Consider the following 17922-nt stretch of genomic DNA (forward strand, 5'->3'; position numbering starts at 1 on the left):
CTTCCTATGGTTCCGACAGAGCAGCTCACCTGCCCGCAGCCTGTGACCAGCAGGCTCGTTTTAGACAAGGCTTTTTGGCATGTCTCATCTTCCCCGTCATTACTTCCCTAGCTGTGCACATGAGTGATGGCTCTCCCACTGCACACCATGATGCCACCTATCCATTCAAGTCTCCAAGGAAAACTGGGATGCAAACCAGAGCCGCCCAGTGAGCAGTGTCCCACCAGGGTGAACTGTCATGGGAGGGGCCTCACTGAATCCCACGTTCACCTCGGGTCGGAGGCACAGATGGTGCGGGACTCCCCGGGCTGTCCCTTCCATCCATCATTCCCTCTGAGACGACCTTCCTCTTGGGATTCTGTCCATCACTAAGTTTCCCCTTGTGTGGAGTATTTCATTCTGTAAGCAGAGTCAGGCCTCAACAGCTGTGCAGGCCAACAGCACAACATGGACCGAGAAGCTCCTCGGTGTCTCTGCTCATCCAAAAAGCAGACATCCTACACCCCGACAATGTGCCTGGCCCTGTGCTAGACTACGGAGCACAGAGATGGACACAAAGCACCTGTGCTTCAAGTTCACAGCCGTGTCAAGGAGACAAAGACAGAGAGCTTATAAATAAATAGATATTTTTAATGCAAAATAATAATAATAATAATAATAACTCTTGGCCTCTCTATTCCCACACTAATGCCCTGCTTCTGTCTCATGCCACCAGAACATGGAATGACTTAACTGATTGGTAAATTTGGAAAAGGAATCCCCACCTGCTCAGGAAGTCTCTCAGGGCTGCTCTCCAGGCTCCCCTTTGCAGGGGCAGCCCGGGTAGGGAAGCCTGTGCTCTTCTAGTGCTGTCTGTGACTAGACTGGCGGGCTAATAATCCACTTAATTCTGGATTCAACAGTAGCCATCCACTGCTTGCCATAAGGCATGATCCCCAATATCAGAATTATCAGTAAAATGGGGTGATTTCTGACATCTGTCCGCTGGACTCCCCTCTCTGCATATCTCTTCACTGATTCTAGTCTCAGGGAAGGAAAGCCAGGGTGACGTTCATAGGGTCCCCATCAGCTCCCATGACATTCAAACTTTCATAACAAAAAATTAATATCAAAACCTATTTTTTACCTAGAACTAACAGTATAAAAATAATAGGGATTAAAGACGGTGTGAGAGGAGAGACAGAGGCTTCCTCCTAAAACTGGATACAATTAGAAAAAATAGTTGGCGCAACTAATCCTGAGAGAGCAACAGGAAAGAGGATGGCATGAGACTGCACACACCTGGAGAAAAAAGCAGACCTCACCGAACGGGGTAATGTACCAGAGCTGTGGCTCTGCGGGACCTGAGCCCCTCCCCGACCCCAGCTCACTGGCAGGAGGAAGAGAAACGGAGCAGGGAGGGAGTGGAAGGCTTGGGACTGCTAAATACCTAGCTCCAGAGATCTGCTCTGGGAGCACAAACCTACATTTAATGGTGCTTTCATGAGACTCGCATGGAAAGTTAATACAGGCAGAGTTCCTGGGGAGACTGGGATTCCGGCTGCTTGTGGAAAGCAGGGATCCATATCTGGCTGCTCTGGGACAAAAACTTATACCTGTGTGACCGGCCCACTGGCTCAGGCAGTGGAGACAGGCACAGCAGCCGGGAGGCGGGGAACAGCTCTTTCCTCCCCCCAGGCACCAGTACCTGCTCCCCTGCGACCCCCGACATTGCTTCAGGGGCTCAGCAGCTCCAGAATAGAGCGTCTGGACACTAGACGGCGCCATGTACAAACATGAAACGCCAAAGGAACCTTGTCCAGAGTAAAATTGTTAATATAACTCCAAGAAAGATTTAAATGATATAGACCTCATGACTCTTCCTGAAAGGGAGTTCAAAATAAAAATCATCAACATTCTAATGGAGGTACGGAAAGACATCCAAGAACTCAGGAATGAATTCAGGTTGGAGATCTAATTGCTGAAGAGCAGGATGGAGGGTATTAAAAGCAGGCTGGATATGGTGGAGGAGACAATAAATGAAATAGAAACTAGAGAAGAGGAATACAAAGAAGCTGAGGCACAGAGAGAAAAAAGGGTCTCTAAAAATGAAAGACTATTGAGAGAACTCTGTAACCAATCCAAGTGGAACAATATTCGCATTATAGGGACACCAGAAGAAGAAGAGAGAGAAAAAGGGATAGAAAGTGTCTTTGAGGAGGTAGTTGCTGAAAACTTCCCCAGTCTGGGGAAGGACATAGTCTGTCAGGTCATGGAGATCCACAGATCCCCCAACACAAGGGACCCAAAATGGGAAAGAACAAGGATAAGGACAGACTGTTAAAAGCAGCCAGAGGCAGAAATAACATCACATACAAAGGAAAACCCATCAGACTAACAACAGACTTCTAAGCAGAAAACTTACAGGTCAGAAGGGAGTGGCATGATGTATTTAATGCCATGAAGCAGAAGGGTCTGGAACCAAGATTACTTTATCCGGCAAGATTATCATTTAAATTTGAAGGAGGGATTAAACAATTTCCAGATAAGCAAAAGCTGAGAGAATTTACCTCCCACAAACCATCTCTACAGTCTATTTTGGAGGGACTGCTATAGATGGAAGTGTTCCTAAGGTTGAATAGCTGTGACCAGAGGCAATAAAACCACAGTAAAGAAAGTAGAACAGCCAATTACAAAGCAAATGCAAAATTAAATTAACTATCCCCAAAGTCAATCAAGGGATAGACAAAAAGTACAGAATTTAATACCTAATATATAAAGAATGAAGGAGGAAGAAAAAGGAGGAGAAATAGAAAAGAACCTATAGATTGTATTTGTAACAGCATACTAACTGAGTTAAGTTAGACTCTTAGATAGTAAGGAAAGTAACCTGGAACCTTTGGTAACCATGAATCTAAAGCCTAAAATGTCAATAAGTACATACCTATCGACAATCACCCTAAATGTAAATGGACTGAATGCACCAATCAAAAGACACAGAGTCACTGAATGGATAAAAAAACAAGACCCATCTATATGCTGCTTACAAGAGACTCACCTCAAACCCAAAGACATGCACAGACTAAAAGTCAAGGGATGGAAAAACATATTTCATGCAAACAATAGGGAAGAAAAAGCAGGTGTTGCAGTACTAGTATCAGACAAAATAGACTTCAAAACAAAGAAAGTAACAAGAGATAAAGAAGGACATTGCATAATGATAAAGGGCTTAGTCCAACAAGAGGATATAACCATTATATATATATATGTACCTGACACAGGAGCACCAGCATATGTGAAACACATACTAACAGAACTAAAAGAGGAAATAGAATGCAATGCATTCATTTTAGGAGACTTCAACACACCATTCATTCCAAAGGACAGATCTACCAGATAGAAAATAAGTAAGGACACAGAGGCACTGAACAACACAATAGAACAGATGGACCTAATTGACATCTATAGAACTCTACATCCAAAAGCAACAGGATACACATTCTTCTCAAGTGCACATGGAACATTTTCCAGAATAGACCACATACTAGGTCACAGAAAGAGCCTCAGTAAATTAAAAAAGATTGAAATTCTACCAACCAATTTTTGAGACTACAAAGGTATAAAACTAGAAATAAATTGTACAAAGAAAGCAAAAAGGCTCACAAACACATGGAGGCTTAACAACACACTCCTAAATAGTCAATGAATCAACGACCAAATTGAAATGGAGATGCAGCAATATATGGAAATAAATGACAACAACAACAAAAAGCCCCAACTTCTGTGGGACGCAGCAAAAGCAGTCTTAAGAGGAAAGTATATAGCAATCCAGGCATATTTAAAGAAGGAAGAACAAACCCAAATGAATAGTCTAACGTCACAATGATCAAAATTGGAAAAAGAAGAACAAATGAGGCCTAAAGTGGGCAGAAGGAGGGACATAATAAAGATTAGAGAAGAAATAAGTAAAATTGAGAAGAATAAAACAATAGAAAAAATCAATGAAACCAAGAGCTGGTTCAATGAGAAAATAAACAAAATAGATAAGCCTCTAGCCAGACTTATTAAGAGAAAAAGAGAATCAACACACATCAACAGAATCAGAAACGAGAAAGGAAACATCATGATGGACTTAACAGAAATACAAAGAATTACTAGAGAATACTATGAAAACCTATATGCTAAGAAACTGAGAAACCTAGAAGTGGATAACTTCCTAGAAAAATATAACCTTCCAAGACTGACCAAGGAAGAAACACAAAATCTAAACAAACCAATTACGAGAAAAGAAATTGAAGTGGTAATCAAAAAACTACCCAAGAAAAAAACCCCCGGGCCAAATGGATTTACCTCAGAATTTTATCAGACATACAGAGAAGATATAATACCCATTCTCCTTAAAGTTTTCCAAAAAACTAGAAGAGGAGGGAATACTCCCAAACTCATTCTATGAAGCCAACATCACTCTAATACCAAAACCAGGCAAAGACCCCACCAAAAAAGAAAACTACAGACCAATATCCCTGATGAATGTAGATGCAAAAATACTCAACAAAATATTAGCACACCGAATTCAAAAATACATCAAGAGGATCATACACCATGACCAAGTGGGATTCATCCCAGGGATGCAAGGATGGTACAACATCCGAAAATCCATCAACATCATCCACCACATCAACAAAAAGAAGGACAAAAACCACATGATCATCTCCATAGATGCTGGAAAAGAATTCGACAAAATTCAACATCCATTCATGATAAAAACTCTCAACAAAATGGGTATAGAGGGCAAGTACCTCAACATAATAAAGGCCATCTATGATAAACCCACAGCCAACATCATACTGAACAGCGAGAAACTAAAAGCTTTTCCTCTGAGATTGGGAACAAGACAGGGATGCCCACTCTCCCCACTGTTATTTAACATAGTACTGGAGGTCCTAGCCACGGTAATTAGACAAAACAAAGAAATACAAGGAATCCAGATTGGTAAAGGAGAAGTTAAACTGTCACTATTTGCAGATGACATGATACTGGACATAAAAAACCCTAAGGACTCCACTCCAAAACTACTAGAACTGATATCGGAATACAGCAAAGTTGTAGGATACAAAATTAACACACAGAAATCTGTGGCTTTCCTATACACTAACAATGAACCAATAGAAAGAGAAATCTGGAAAACAATTCCATTCACAATTGCATCAAAAAGAATAAAATGCTTAGGAATAAACCTTACCAAGGAAGTGAAAGACTTATACCCTGAAAACTATAAGACACTCTTAAGAGAAATTAAAGGGGACACTAACAAATGGAAACTCATCCCATGCTCCGGCTAGGAAGAATTAATATCGTCAAAATGGCCATCCTGCCTAAAGCAATATACAGATTTGATGCAATTCCTATCAAATTACAAACAACATTCTTCAACGAACTAGAACAAATAGTTCAAAAATTCATATGGAAACACCAAAGACCCCGAATAGCCAAAGCAATCCTGAGAAGGAAGAATAAAGTGGGGGAGATCTTGCTCCCCAATTTCAAGCTCTACTACAAAGCCACAGTAATCAAGACAGTTTGGTACTGTCACAAGAACAGAGCCAAACACCAGTGGAACAGAAAAGAGACCCAGATATTAACCCAAACATATATGGTCAATTAATATATGATAAAGGAGCCATGGACATACAATGGGGAAATGACAGTCTCTTCAACAGATGGTGCTGGCAAAACTGGACAGCTACATGTAAGGGAATGAAACTGGATCACTGTCTAACCCCATACACAAAAAGTAAATTTGAAATGGATCAAAGACTTGAATGTAAGTCATGAAACCATAAAACTCTTGGCAAAAAACATAGGCAAAAATCTCTTGGACATAAACATGAGTGACTTCTTTATGAACATATCTCCCCAGGCAAGGGAAACAAAAGCAAAAATGAACAAGTGGGACTATATCAAGCTGAAAAGCTTCTGTACAGCAAAGGACACCATCAATAGAACAAAAAGGTATCCTACAGTATGGGAGAACATATTCATAAATGACAGATCCGATAAAGGGTTGACATCCAAAATATATAAAGGACTCATGCACCTCAACACACAGAAAGCAAATAATCCAATTAAAAAATGGGTAGAGGAGCTGAACAGACAGTTCTCCAAAGAAGAAATTCAGATGGCCAACAGACACATGAAAAGATGCTCCACATCGCTTGTTATCCAAGAAATGCAAATTAAAACCACAATGAGATATCACCTCACGCCAGTAAGGATCACCACCATCCAAAAGACAAACAACAAATGTGGGTGAGGTTGCAGAGAAAGGGGAACCCTCCTACACTGCTGGTGGGAATGCAAATTAGTTTAACCATTGTGGAAAGCAGTAGGGAGGTTCCTCAAAAAGCTCAAAATAGAAATACCATTTGACCCAGGAATTCCACTTCTAGGAATTTTCCCTAAGAATGCAGCAGCCCAGTTTGAAAAAGACAGATGCACCCCTGTGTTTATCACAGTACTATTCACAATAGTCACGAAAAGGAAGCAACCTAAGTGTCCATCAATAGATGAATGGATAAAGAAGATGTGGTACATATACACAATGGAATATTATTCAGGCATAAGAAGAAAACAAATCCTACTATTTGAAACAACATGGATGGAGCTAGAGGGTATTATGCTCAGTGAAATAAGCCAGGCAGAGAAAGACAAGTACCAAATGATTTCACTCATATGTGGAGTATAAGAACAAAGAAAAACTGAAGGAACAAAACAGCAGCAGAATCACAGAACCCAAGAATGGACTAACGGTTACCCAAGGGAAAGGGACTGGGCAGGAGGGGTGGGAAGGGAGGGAGAAGGGCAGGGAAAAACAAAGCAGGCCTTATGATTAGCATGTATAATGTGGGGGGGCACGGGGAGGGATGTGCAACACAGAGAAGACAAGTAGTGAGTCTACAGCATCTTACTACGCTGATGGACAGTGACTGTAATGGGGTTTGTGAGGGGGGACTTGGTGAAGGGGAGAGTCTAGTAACCATAATGTTCTTCATGTAATTGTAGATTAATGATTATAACATGAATTTTAAAAAATTTGTAATAATAATAGGGAAATTGAGGGGCGGAAGATGGCGGCGTGAGTAGAGCAGCGGAAATCTCCTCCCAAAACAACATATATCTATGATAATATAACAAAGACAACCCTTCCTAGAATAAAGACCAGAGGACACAGGACAATATCCAGACCACGTCCGAACCTGAGAGAACCCAGCGCCTCGCGAAGGGGGTAAGATACAAGCCCCGGCCCCGCGGGAGCCGAGCACCCCTCCCCCCAGGTCCCAGCAGGAGAAGAGCAGGCAGAGCGGGAGGGAGACGGAGCCCAGGGCTGCCGAGCACCCAGCCCCCGCCATCCGGGCCAGAGTGCAGGGCGCTCGATACTAGGAAAACAGGGCAGCAAGAACAGTGAGCGGGCACTGGAGGCTGGGCGACAGAGGACATAAGAAAAGCGCGCGACCATTTTTTTTTTTTTTTTGCTTTTTTGCTGTTTTGTTTTGGCGAGCGCTTTTTGGAAGTCTTAAAGGGATAGGACCCCAATACTAGGGAAACAGGGCAGCAAGACCGGTGAGCAGAGGCCCGAGGCTGGCACCGGAGAATAAAGAAAAATGAACGACCACTGCTTTTTTTTTTTTTTAATTAAAAACTTTTTTTTTTTTAATTAAAAAAATTTTTTTTTCTTTTTTTTTTTTGGTGGGCGTTGTTTTGTTTTGGCGGGTGTTTTTGGAAGTCTTAAAGGGGCAGGGCGGGCCACTTAATCCAGAGGTAGGGAATCCGGGATCTCTGGGCACCGTAACCCCTGGGCTGCAGGGAGCAGGGAGGCCCCTTATGGAGATAAATAGCCTCCCAGCAGCTCCTGCTCCAACGCGACTCCACCATTTTGGAGCAGCTGCCTGAGCGAGGCCACGCCCACAGCAACAGCGGAGATTAACTCCATAGCAGCCGGGCAGGAAGCAGAAACCCTGTCTGCGCGCAGCTGCGCAGCACAAGCCACTAGAGGTCGCTGTTCTCCCAGGAGAGGAGGGCCACAAACCAACAAGAAAGGAAGTCCTTCCAGCCGTCACTTGTCCCAGCTCTGCACACTATTCCTATCACCATGAAAAGGCAAAGCTACAGGCAGACAAAGATCACAGAGACAACACCAGAGAAGGAGACAGACCTAACCAGTCTTCTTGACAAAGAATTCAAAATAAGAATCATAAACATGCTGACAGAGATGCAGAGAAATACGCAAGAGAAATGGGATGAAGTCCGGAGGGAGATCACAGATGCCAGAAAGGAGATCACAGAAATGAAACAAACTCTGGAAGGGTTTATAAGCAGAATGGATAGAATGCAAGAGGCCATTGATGGAATTGAAATCAGAGAACAGGAACGCATAGAAGCTGACATAGAGAGAGACAAAAGGATCTCCAGGAATGAAACAATATTAAGAGAACTGTGTGACCAATCCAAAAGGAACAATATCCGTATTATAGGGGTCCCAGAAGAAGAAGAGAGAGGAAAAGAGATGGAAAGTATCTTAGAAGAAATAATTGCTGAAAACTTCCCCACACTGGGGGAGGAAGTAATTGAACAGACCACGGAAATACACAGAACCCCCAACAGAAAGGATCCAAGAAGGGCAACACCAAGACACATAATAATTAAAATGGCAAAGATCAAGGATAAGGAAAGAGTGTTAAAGGCAGCTAGAGAGAAAAAGGTCACCTATAAAGGGAAACCCATCAGGCTAACGTGAGATTTCTCAACAGAAACCCTACAGGCCAGAAGAGAATGGCATGATATATTGAATACAATGGAACAGAAGGGCCTTGAACCAAGGATACTGTATCCAGCACGACTATCATTCAAATATGACGGTGGGATTAAACAATTCCCAGACAAACAAAAGCTGAGGGAATTTGCTTTCCACAAACCACCTCTACAGAACATCTTACAGGGACTGCTCTAGATGGGAGCACTCCTAGAAAGAGCACAGCACAAAACAACCAACATATGAAGAATCAAGGAGGAGGAACAAGAAGGGAGAGAAGAAAAGAATCTCCAGACAGTGTATATAACAGCTCAATAAGCGAGCTAAGTTAGGCAGTAAGATACTAAAGAGGCTAACCTTGAACCTTTGGTAACCACGAATTTAAAGCCTGCAATGGCAATAAGTACATATCTTTCAATAGTCACCCTAAATGTTAATGGGTTGAATGCACCAATCAAAAGACACAGAGTAACAGAATGGATAAAAAAGCAAGACCCATCTATATGCTGCTTACAAGAAACTCACCTCAAACCCAAAGACATGTACAGACTAAAAGTCAAGGGATGGAAAAACATATTTCAAGCAAACAACAGTGAGAAGAAAGCAGGGGTTGCAGTACTAATATCAGACAAAATAGACTTCAAAACAAAGAAAGTAACAAGAGATAAAGAAGGACACTACATAATGATAAAGGGCTCAGTCAAACAAGAGGATATAACCATTCTAAATATATATGCACCCAACACAGGAGCACCAGCATATGTGAAACAAATACTAACAGAACTAAAGGGGAATATAGACTGCAATGCATTCATTCTAGGAGACTTCAACACACCACTCACCCCAAAGGATAGATCCACTGGGCAGAAAATAAGTAAGGACATGGAAGCACTGAACAACACAGTAGAGCAGATGGACCTAATAGACATCTATAGAACTCTACATCCAAAAGCACCGGGATATACATTCTTCTCAAGTGCACATGGAACATTCTCCAGAATAGACCACATACTAGGCCACAAAAAGAGCCTCATAAAATTCCAAAAGACTGAAATCCTACCAACCAACTTTTCAGACCACAAAGGCATAAAACTAGAAATAAACTGTACAAAGAAAGCAAAGAGGCTCACAAACACATGGAGGCTTAACAACACGCTCCTAAATAATCAATGGATCAATGACCAAATAAAAATGGAGATCCAGCAATATATGGAAACAAATGACAACAACAACACTAAGCCCCAACTTCTGTGGGACACAGCAAAAGCAGTCTTAAGAGGAAAGTATATAGCAATCCAAGCATATTTAAAAAAGGAAGAGCAATCCCAAATGAATGGTCTAATGTCACAATTATCGAAATTGGAAAAAGAAGAACAGATGAGGCCTAAGGTCAGCAGAAGGAGCGACATAATAAAGATCAGAGAAGAAATAAATAAAATTGAGAAGAATAAAACAATAGCAAAAAGCAATGAAACCAAGAGCTGGTTCTTCGAGAAAATAAACAAAATAGATAAGCCTCTAGCCAGACTTATTAAGAAGAAAAGAGAGTCAACACAAATCAACAGTATCAGAAACGAGAAAGGAAAAATCACGACGGACCCCACGGAAATGCAAAGAATTATTGGAGACTACTATGAAAACCTATATGCTAACAAGCTGGGAAACCTAGGAGAAATGGACAACTTCCTAGAAAAATACAACCTTACAAGATTGACCCAGGAAGAAACAGAAAATCTAAACAGACCAATTACCAGCAACGAAATTGAAGTGGTAATCAAAAAACTACCAAAGAACAAAACCCCCGGGCCAGATGGATTTACCTCGGAATTTTATCAGACATACAGGGAAGACATAATACCCATTCTCCTTAAAGTTTTCCAAAAAATAGAGGAGGAGGGGATACTCCCAAACTCATTCTATGAAGCTTACATCACCCTAATACCAAAACCAGGCAAAGACACCACCAAAAAAGAAAACTACAGACCAATATCCCTGATGAACGTAGATGCAAAAATACTCAACAAAATATTAGCAAGCCGAATTCAAAAATACATCAAAAGGATCATACACCATGACCAAGTGGGATTCATCCCAGGGATGCAAGGATGGTACAACATTCGAAAGTCCATCAACATCATCCACCACATCAACAAAAAGAAAGACAAAAACCACATGATCATCTCCATAGATGCTGAAAAAGCATTTGACAAAGTTCAACATCCATTCATGTTAAAAACTCTCAGCAAAATGGGAATAGAGGGCAAGTACCTCAACATAATAAAGGCCATCTATGATAAACCCACAGCCAACATTATATTGAACAGCGAGAAGCTGAAAGCATTTCCTCTGAGATCGAGAACTAGACAGGGATGCCCACTCTCCCCACTGTTATATAACATAGTACTGGAGGTCCTAGCCACGGCAATCAGACAAAATAAAGAAATACAAGGAATCCAGATTGGTAAAGAAGAAGTTAAACTGTCACTATTTGCAGATGACATGATACTGTACATCAAAAACCCTAAAGACTCCACCCCAAAACTACTAGAACTGATATCGGAATACAGCAAAGTTGCAGGATACAAAATCAACACACAGAAATCTGTGGCTTTCCTATACACTAACAATGAACCAACAGAAAGAGAAATCAGGAAAACAACTCCATTCACAATTGCATCAAAAAAAAAAAAATACCTAGGAATAAACCTAACCAAAGAAGTGAAACACTTATACTGTGAAAACTACAAGTCACTCTTAAGAGAAATTAAAGGGGACACTAACAGATGGAAACTCATCCCATGCTCGTGGCTAGGAAGAATTAATATCGTTAAAATGGCCATCCTGCCCAAAGCAATATACAGATTTGATGCAATCCCTATGAAACTACCAGCAACATTCTTCAATGAACTGGAACAAATAATTCAAAAATTCATATGGAAACACCAAAGACCCCGAATAGCCAAAGCAATCCTGAGAAAGAAGAATAAAGTAGCGGGGATCTCACTCCCCAACTTCAAGCTCTACTATAAAGCCATAGTAATCAAGACAATTTGGTACTGGCACAAGAGCAGAGCCACAGACCAATGGAACAGACTAGAGAATCCAGACATTAACCCAGACATATATGGTCAATTAATATTTGATAAAGGAGCCATGGACATACAATGGCGAAATGACAGTCTCTTCAACAGGTGGTGCTGGCAAAACTGGACAGCTACATGTAGGAGAATGAAACTGGACCACTGTCTAACCCCATATACAAAAGTAAACTCAAAATGGATCAAAGACCTGAATGTAAGCCATGAAACCATTAAACTCTTGGAAGAAAACATAGGCAAAAACCTCTTAGACATAAACATGAGTGACCTCTTCTTGAACATATCTCCCCGGGCAAGGAAAACAACAGCAAAAATGAACAAGTGGGACTATATTAAGCTGAAAAGCTTCTAAACAGCAAAAGACACCATCAATAGAACAAAAAGGAAACCTACAGTATGGGAGAATATATTTGTAAATGACAGATCCGATAAAGGCTTGACGTCCAGAATATATAAGGAGCTCTCACGCCTCAACAAACAAAAAACAAATAACCCAATTAAAAAATGGGCAGAGGAACTGAACAGACAGTTCTCCAAAAAAGAAATACAGATGGCCAACAGACACATGAAAAGATGCTCCACATTGCTAATTATCAGAGAAATGCAAATTAAAACTACAATGAGGTATCACCTCACACCAGTAAGGATGGCTGCCATCCAAAAGACAGAGAACAACAAATGTTGGCGAGGCAGTGGAGAAAGGGGAACCCTCCTACACTGCTGGTGGGAATGTAAGTTAGTTCAACCATTGTGGAAAGCAGTATGGAGGTACATCAAAATGCTCAAAACAGACTTACCATTTGACCCAGGAATTCCACTCCTAGGAATTTACCCTAAGAACGCAGCAATCAAGTTTGAGAAAGACAGATGCACCCCTATGTTTATTGCAGCACTATTTACAATAGCCAAGAATTGGAAGCAACCTAAATGTCCATCAATAGATGAATGGATAAAGAAGATGTGGTACATATACACAATGGAATACTACTCAGCCATAAGAAAAGGGCAAATTAAATCATTTGCAGCAACATGGATGGAGCTGGAGGGTATTATGCTCAGTGAAACAAGCCAAGCGGAGAAAGAGAAATACCAAATGATTTCACTTATCTGTGGAATATAAGAACAAAGGAAAAACTGAAGGAACAAAACAGCAGCAGAATCACAGAACTCAAGAATGGACTAACAGGTACCAAAGGGAAAAGGACTGGGGAGGATGGGTGGGTAGGGAGGCATAAGGGGGGGAGAAGTAGGGGGGTATTAAGATTAACATGCATGGGGGGGTAGGAGAAAAGGGAGGGCTGTACAACACAGAGAAGGAAAGTAGTGATTCTACAACATTTTGCTATGCTGATGGACAGTGACTGTAAAGGGGTTTATTGGGGGAGACCTGGTATAGGGGAGAGCCTAGTAAACATAATATTCGTCATGTAAGTGTAGATTAGTGATACCAAAAACAAAGCAAAAAAAAAAAAAAAAGGGCAGTTCCTGTGTAGTAACCTCCAACGAGTTCTACACAAGGGTATAAAGGGCATATAAAAGTGTAGGCAAAGGGTCTGTTTGTGTTTATACAGAGGATCAAAGCCTAATTGGGCTACCCCGAAAATGAACTAAGATACGATATGAAAAAGAACTTCCAACATCTGCACTCTCTGGAAGACTCATGCCAGAAGATGATCATCAAAAAACTCCAACAAAGATCCACGCACTGCTACAGCTGTAGATGCACTCATCCCACCCGTTCCTGGACTTGCCATGGGAATGAGGAAGGAGATATCTAAGCTGGCCTGTGCATACAGTAAAACAACAAATTTGACTGGATCTATACTGTTGGAACTCAACCAAGAATTTGGAGAAGTGCAAATTGTAGCACTCCAAAGTCTTACAACTACAGACTATTTACTGTTAAAAGAACATATGGCATGTGAACAGTCCCCAGGAATGGGTTGTTTTAATTTGTCTGATTTCTCTCAGACTGTTCAAGTTCAGTTGGACAATATCCACCATATCATAGATAAGTTTTCACAAATGCCTAAGGTGCCTAACTGGTTTTCTTGGTTTCACTGGAGATGGCTGGTAATTATAGATATGCTTTGGTTATGTAACTATACTCCTATTACGTTAATGTGTGTGCGCAATTTAAGTAGTAGCTTAAAACCTATATATGCTGAAGTTACTCTACAAGAAGATATGTCAAAGAAATAATCAATCTTCCCATGTTTTATGCCACCTGCTACTTCTATAGCTTTTCTTCTTCCTTCCTAATTACAACCCTTAAATAGAATTCGTGCCTCATATCAAATTTACCGAGTATCATAAATCTTCCAAGTGGTAAAGATACCTCAAGACAAATGCTGGGCATAGAAGCCACAGGGCATAAATATGCAAAGAAGTAAAAAGCTAACCTTTTCAAACAATAAGGCTTCCCTCTCACTTACCAACTTCACATCTCCCTGTATGGCCCCGGAAGATGACTGGTTAGCCAGAGACGGGTAAGATTCCTCAAGGGAGGAACAACCTAAGACAGGCACAGTCGCAGGGGGGCCATCAGGTGAGAAATTGGGGATCAACAGAGGTGAGGCTTAAAACCTCACCCCCCCTGTTCTGAGAGAAATCTTCTGCATACGTGGATGTTTTATTGCCCTGGTCTAGCTTGGATTAACACATAGTCTACAGGCACACACCTGATCATCTACATTTGCTCTCTTACAACACTAAACTATGTTTTCTACCTTTATCTTGTATCTACCTACCACTTCAGCATTTTATTAAAAATAATAATAATAAAGAGAGAAATGTGGTATCCACATATAAATCAAGTATAAAAACCAAATGAGTATTCATATTTGAACTGACTGTTTATAGTTCATAATGCATGAGCAAAACCAAAAGTTTCTGTGATGACTGCCCTTGTACTGTTCACTATGTAACTTATTCACTATGTAAGAATTCGTTCTCCATGTAAGAACTTGTTCGTTATGCCTCAGAAGATTGGAGACTGATGAAAATTAGGCTTGGGGTGGATTAATGATTGTGCATTGAGCATTGACTCCCCTATACAGAATTATTGTCGTTAACAACCATTTGATCAATAAATATGAGAGATGCCCTCACAAAAAAAAAAAAAAAGGTCAGACTTCCAATGGTAAAATAAGTAAGTAACCGGGATGTAATGTATAGCATAAGGAATATAGTCAAGATATTGTAACAGCTTGGTAGGGTGATAGCTGGAACCTAGAATTATGTATATAAATGTTCTACCACTGTGTTGTACACTTCAAACTAATGTAATGTAATACTGTGCGTCAACTACCCTTCAATAAAAAATAATTATTTAAAAAAAAAAAATAATAATAATAATAGGGAAATTCCCAGGAGGCAGTTACCATCACCCATATGGCCAGATTAAAATACTAGAAAGGCTAGAGATCAGGATTATTAAATAATCATGAGAATGGCAACCTTGTACTTAAACTGAGATAAAGAAAGGCGACCATGAAGACAATTTCCAGACTGAGCCACACCTCCTGGGGGGCATACAGCAGCAGCAGGGGCACCCCGTCTAGTGTTCACAGCCCCGAGAAACTGAACCAAGAGCCAGAGACAAAACACAGGGCTACGGTATAAACCCCAGAGTAAGAAATCAGAATCCAGTAGACGAGAAAATTAAAGACAAAGAAGGAAAGTCAACTGTGTAAAGATGTCAAACTACCTAAGTAAACGTGTGAACTTAACTCGTCCCTACAAACATAACAGGCACCCTGTCCACCTGAGGCTGGAGAAGCAAGCTGTGGCCATGCCCTGTGCCACAGGGTATTTGAAAATTTCTGAATAAAAGCAGTATTATTCTGTTGGCCTTCCACCCTTTTAATTGATTTGGTTCTGTATATTTTTTCTCCAATTTCCAAATCCATACCCACCTCAGAAACTACTGGCCATTAACAAAAAGTATTCTCTTCAGAAGACAGTAATACATTATACTGTGAAAAGCCACAGCAGTGAGAAAGAGTGACCCACCGGTCCAGGCAACCACCGGGGTGGGTTCACAAATATGAGAGTACATAGAAGAGACAAACACAAGGCGTTCACACTGCATGATTCCTTTCAGGGAAAGTACGATGACCAGCTGGTCAATCTACGCCGTTAAAAGTCAGGACCATTGTTACCCTTGCGTGCGTGTGACTGGAAAAGGCTTGAGAGGGGTTTCTGGGTGTAAACAGTCTTCTGGTTTTTGATCTAGGTGTTTGGTTTGTAAAATCTAATTATGCCTGTATCTATATGTATACTTTTCTATATATACATTTGTTTTTATGTAATGTTTGTATACAAGAATATAACAGAGAATTTTAAAATAAGGAATTCTAAAACTTTGGAGCAAAGAACTGCAGGGCTGTAGCAACCCACACTTAACAACCAAAAAGACTACTTTGAAGATGGCGATTCCCAATTAAGTGAGTGACCTTGTCACAGTCACAGATCCATCGTGGTGAACAACATTTACAGGCTTGTTTTCCTTTGGTCTCACTTTGACTCCAACCTTAATTTGCCTTCCCCATTCCAATACCTTTCACTTATATTTAAATGAATAAAGTTGTATGATTATTAGCAACTTTTCCTCTCATCATTGTCTGAAAAGGAAGCAGCCTATAAAAGGTATGCTATAAAAGGCACATCGCAAAGAATATGCTTTACAACCTTAGCCAGTGGGGCAAATCCAGAAATTTTCAGGCCAATATCTGACTTAGAAAAAGTTCAGGCAGCAGTCTTATATGAGAAAGGATGCTCACAAAAGGTGAAGGATTGTATTAAACTTACAATCATGGTTGTTTTTTTATCCCAACCATTGTCTTTTCCTAAAGAGAATTCTCAGTCAAGGGCACCCACCCTTTGCTGAGGCCCCAGGAGTCCCCTTCCTGACACTGCTGCAGAAGTCACGCTACCTGTCTGCATTTCCTTGAAGCTGACCCAGCAGGGCCACACAGGCCTGTGAGGGCAGGGCAGGGTGGGCAGCTCACAGGTGGAAGAGCTGACGACCTTGAACTCGACCTCTTTCTCTCCTCGTAATCTAACCAGCAACTGCTGTCCTCACTATACCAAGCAGGTCACAAGGGATGAGGCTGGGGGTTCAAATGAGAAATGGGAAAGCACTGAAGGACTGTAAAGCACTGGGCAGGTACAAGAAATTATTTCCATGGATGTACACCACCAACTGTGACAGGAGACATTTTTAAATGAAGTATCACCTTCAGATTCTTTTAGATTTCAGAACCTAGTACTGAAACTTCTTTAAATAGAACAGTTACGTTAGGTTGAACCATAGGAAATTGCTGACTTATAGATCTAACATGGACCTACTCGTGACAATTTCATATTGGTTCAATGTAATACAAAACTTATAAAAAGTGTTTATATTTTTATACATAAGTTTATTAAAAAATCTAAACTACTATAATACCTCGGGTTTGCGCAGCTTCCTTTAAAGCAGCTAGAAGGTGAGGCTTCAAGTTATCCGAAATAAATCTTCCTTCAAGACCAGGAAAAAGGGACCTAAAAAGTGAAGGGAGCATCACAATTACAATTGTTAAACGATTCCATGGTAAAGAAATTCAACCAAGTAATTTCAAGCCAGTTAAATTGCTATTTTAATAAATTATAATGAACACATCAGATCACACGGCAATACTTTCCAATCAAATATTATCCAGGCTTCACTTTAAAAGGTGAGGGCACCATGCCCTCCAAATCTGGAAATAGTCTATACATCTTAGAATAAAATCAATTAAATTTTCTGAAATGTCAATCAATACACATCTTCAATTACAAAGACTGAATAGACTATTTTAATTACTTTAAGTTAAATTCATCAAAATAATTCATCGTTAACTAATCTTATTATTAACACTTTACAAGCTTTGCTTTCAGTGTTCTGTTGAAATTTCCAAGAACAATTGCTTGGATAACTTTTTAACTGATAAACATCTGAATGCTTTTTCACTTTAGAATGTAAAAATGCATCCTTTCATATTTGAACAAAGTATT

The 17922-nt window shown here is 40.5% G+C and overlaps 1 protein-coding gene across 6 annotated transcripts in view; it reads right to left on the minus strand.

The window, feature by feature from the left end:
• The window catches only part of SACS (sacsin molecular chaperone), a 137306-nt gene that overhangs the window by 21696 nt on the left and 97688 nt on the right, over nt 1–17922 (minus strand). For all 6 annotated transcript variants that reach the window (XM_057490278.1, XM_057490271.1, XM_057490272.1 and 3 more), the window contains one exon: nt 17339–17430. In XM_057490278.1, coding sequence (XP_057346261.1) covers nt 17339–17430 — 92 coding nt within the window. The remainder of the gene's footprint in view (nt 1–17338; nt 17431–17922) is intronic.

This window comes from Manis pentadactyla, chromosome 2 (assembly GCF_030020395.1).
Source record: "Manis pentadactyla isolate mManPen7 chromosome 2, mManPen7.hap1, whole genome shotgun sequence".
NCBI lineage: Eukaryota > Metazoa > Chordata > Mammalia > Pholidota > Manidae > Manis > Manis pentadactyla.